We start from the raw sequence: 3,463 nt of genomic DNA on the forward strand, positions 1-3,463 counted from the left end.
GTTCGGTGATCAATACGAATTGAGTGTGAATCAGCTTTAGAAGAAAATGAGAGGTTTTTTTTTTGTGCGAATTGATCCCCAAACTTATTATTTAGGTTTTATAGGGGCACAAAGTGAGTTTTTTTGGTCTAATAGGTCACTGAAACGACTATTACAGGTTTACATGTACTAAAAGAGCAGGTCATATCGTAGTTTAGGGACCCATAAAGCCCGACTAAAACTTTAGGAATTCAACGGGTAACTCTAGAAAATTCATAAGACATTTGTATCATTTTCCTCTTTTTTTTTTTTTTTTTTTTTTTTTTTTTTATTTTTTTTTATTTTTATAAATGTAGGTGAGAAAGTATTTATTAAAGCACATATGTTATATTTATGCAAAACAAATAAACCAAAGTTTTTCTCTAAATTTAAAAAAAAAAATGGACTTGCACTTAAGCTGTACTTTTTAAAATACCACAAAAATTCAATTTATAATTTATAAAAAGAAAATAATTAGTTGCTCATGTCAACCCTCTTTCTTTGATATTATTAGCGTTTTAAACTCTTAATCAAATATTTAAATTATGACAAAAAGGGATTGAAAAGATGAAATCACACGACTAATGAAAATCTATAAATGGATTAAAGTGTATATGTTCTAACTATTTCCCAGGAACACACCACGTGGCAGTCATGTCAGTGAGTCCCCACATCCCATGGCTCTCCCTGTGATTACACCTCTCTCCTCTATCCTCCTATTTATTCCGGCCACCTGTGTCAGTCTCCGGCAGTCTCTGTCTCTCTCTCCGACGACAATTCCCCACTTCCCCGCCCTTGTTCTATATATACCCCACCTCCCCTTACCTCTCCTCCTTATCCTCTAAATCCTCTCACACTCACCTCTTTCACACACACATTTCATTTACTTTTCATTAAAAAGTAGAATCAACGGATCTCATTCGCATTTTGGTTCTGGAAGGACGTTTAACTAACTACTTAGAACAAACCCATTTAAAAATTTTGATCCAGAATGAACAGGGTTTCTCCGGACATGCTACTCGGTCACAGCACCACCGTGACCGGCGGCACCGACGTAAGTGTGTTCGAGAGACAACAAGCAAGAATGAAGTGGCAACAACTGCAACAACACCAACATAGTTTTTACAATGAGAATGATCATCAGGTTCCGAATCCATTTCTAGGTTTGATTGGAAACATTAAACCAGACCCTGGTTTGGAAAACGGGTGGCCAGATTTCAGTGACGGGTGTGACGAGTTATTCTCACCATTAATGGCGGATCAAAGAATCATGCAGTTGCAGAAGAGCTCAAGTTCAGTCCTGTTGTCACCCAAGAAAAGAAAAACCCATGAGAATCAGAAGGTAAATGTCGAATCTTTTTTTATTTTTTTCTCAAAAAGTTGCCTTAAAAAAAGAAAAGTACACAAAATTTAATATATTTTGATGGGTGACAGAACTTTCAGGTGGTTTCAGAAGTGAATGGCATCAAAGAGAAGAAGTTAAAAGGATGTTCAGAAGAAAACTCTTCAGAAACTTCATCAAAAGAAAAATCAAAGCCTACAGAAGCTCAAAAACAAGATTATATTCATGTTCGAGCTCGTCGAGGGCAAGCCACTGATAGCCATAGTTTAGCCGAAAGAGTACGTTATTAATATTCCTTTAGATCATGTCGTTTTGATACTACGTACATTTTGAGGATGCGATTATGGATTAACGAACAACACTCCCAACTGATTTTGATTCTTATTTGTTCATAGGTAAGAAGGGAGAAAATCAGTGAAAGAATGAAGTATTTGCAAGATTTAGTACCTGGATGCAACAAGATCACTGGAAAAGCTGGAATGCTCGATGAAATCATCAATTATGTTCAATCTCTTCAAAAACAAGTAGAAGTAATTATGAAATCCTTTCATCAACAATCAATCCTTTTCCATTAATTTAATCTTTCTAAATTAAGAAACTCAATCTTTTTTTTTTTTTTTTTTTTTGTCGATTGCAACAGTTCTTGTCCATGAAGCTTTCTACAGTTCATCCAAGACTAGACTTAGACATTGATAACTTAATCATGAAAGAGGTAGTCAAGATTCTTAAAATGTTAAATGTACTACTATTTGAATGTATTTTTATTTGTGTATTCAACTATTATCTAACTAATGTTGTGTGTATATATATATATTTTTTCAGATGTTTGAAGTATCAACAGCTGGATATACCTCAGAGATGGGTAATTCCCCATATTTTCAATTGAACTCGTTGCTTGAAATGGGGATTAACCCAATTGACATGGTGTTAAGAAGAAGCATTAGTGGTGGTGCTCCAGTTTCGATCCCTGAAACATTCGTGGTTTCATCATGTTTTAATGTAATTCGTTTTTCTTTCTTTCAAATTTGAAATAATTTCATGAAACTATGGAAATTAACAACCGAGTTTTGCTTATAATGATTCAATCTTTTTACTCGTAGCAAATCCATCCGAATGTGGCATGGGATGGTGATCTACAGAATCTATACAGAATGGAATTTCAACAAGGTTCATCAACAACACCATATCAATCACAAAAAAATACAGGTAAGAAAAGAGATTAATTATTTAATTATTATACACATCAAATAAAGAGACCCACAAAAACTAAATGATCAATGGGTCCAAGCTCCCATTTTTGGACCAAGAAAGTTGCTTGTTGGGTATCTTTCTTTATCACTGTCATCCACCAAAAATGATGAAAATTCCAAGGTTCTCAATAACCCTTTAAAAAGAAAAGCCAAGTTGAGAGATAATGTACTTTTAGCACCATAAATTTTCCGTTTTAAATCAAGAATAAAGTGAACGTAACTTGAGCCATTGATATTATTAGCCCGAATTCACCATAATCTCTTGCATGTTTTTCAGGTTTATACGAAGGAAGCAATATGAAGATGGAGATGTAAACGTAAAGATCCATTTGAGGAATTCTTTTGTAATGAATGATTGAGTCTAAATGTTCCCATTCTTGATTCATCATTAGTCATTAATGTAAATGTATATATACATTATATCACATATATGTAAGCATTCTAGAAACAATAACTAGAATTCACTCAGAATTTATTACTTGCAAAGAACTATTCCGTTTTCCACCTTCCGTATATAAACATCAATACATATAAGGTTAATTTATCCAAGAAAAACATGTAAATATCCAAAATGACACGAATTTAAGAGAGGGATATCGATATTTTGACAGAATGAAACTATAAATGCAGACAAACCCTGAAAGCAATGAGTCGTTTGGGACCAAAGTAGACATCTTTGAAAGAGACACATGGTGCTATATGAACAGTATTTACTACTTTATTAACCTGGGGTAATTGTTCATCATGAGGAAGTGAATAGTGTGTGTATCCCACCATTAAAGATCATCATTCTTGTTCGTTTTAGCTGCTAAAACCTAACTAAAAATGTTTTCTTTTGAGTGGTGGATTGAAC

General features: G+C 33.8%; 1 protein-coding gene across 2 annotated transcripts; it reads left to right on the forward strand.

Moving 5' to 3' along the window:
- The first annotated feature begins 653 nt into the window (after window positions 1–653).
- Window positions 654–3,081, forward strand: LOC145005776 (transcription factor bHLH63-like). 2 transcript variants are annotated; one of them, XM_078964885.1, is made up of 7 exons: window positions 654–1,360; window positions 1,462–1,638; window positions 1,756–1,890; window positions 2,001–2,072; window positions 2,183–2,359; window positions 2,461–2,566; window positions 2,888–3,081. In XM_078964885.1, exons 1-7 carry the CDS (start codon window positions 1,010–1,012, stop codon window positions 2,923–2,925), a joined length of 1,056 nt encoding a protein of 351 aa, XP_078821011.1. In that variant the 5' UTR covers window positions 654–1,009; the 3' UTR covers window positions 2,926–3,081. The 2 variants fall into 2 exon arrangements, with proteins under 2 accessions (XP_078821011.1, XP_078821010.1); XM_078964884.1 differs by having other exon boundaries at window positions 655–1,360; window positions 1,453–1,638.
- The last annotated feature ends 382 nt before the right edge of the window (window positions 3,082–3,463 follow it).

Source organism: Lactuca saligna, chromosome 7 (genome assembly GCF_052625555.1).
Source record: "Lactuca saligna cultivar CGN05327 chromosome 7, ASM5262555v1, whole genome shotgun sequence".
Lineage (NCBI taxonomy): Eukaryota > Viridiplantae > Streptophyta > Magnoliopsida > Asterales > Asteraceae > Lactuca > Lactuca saligna.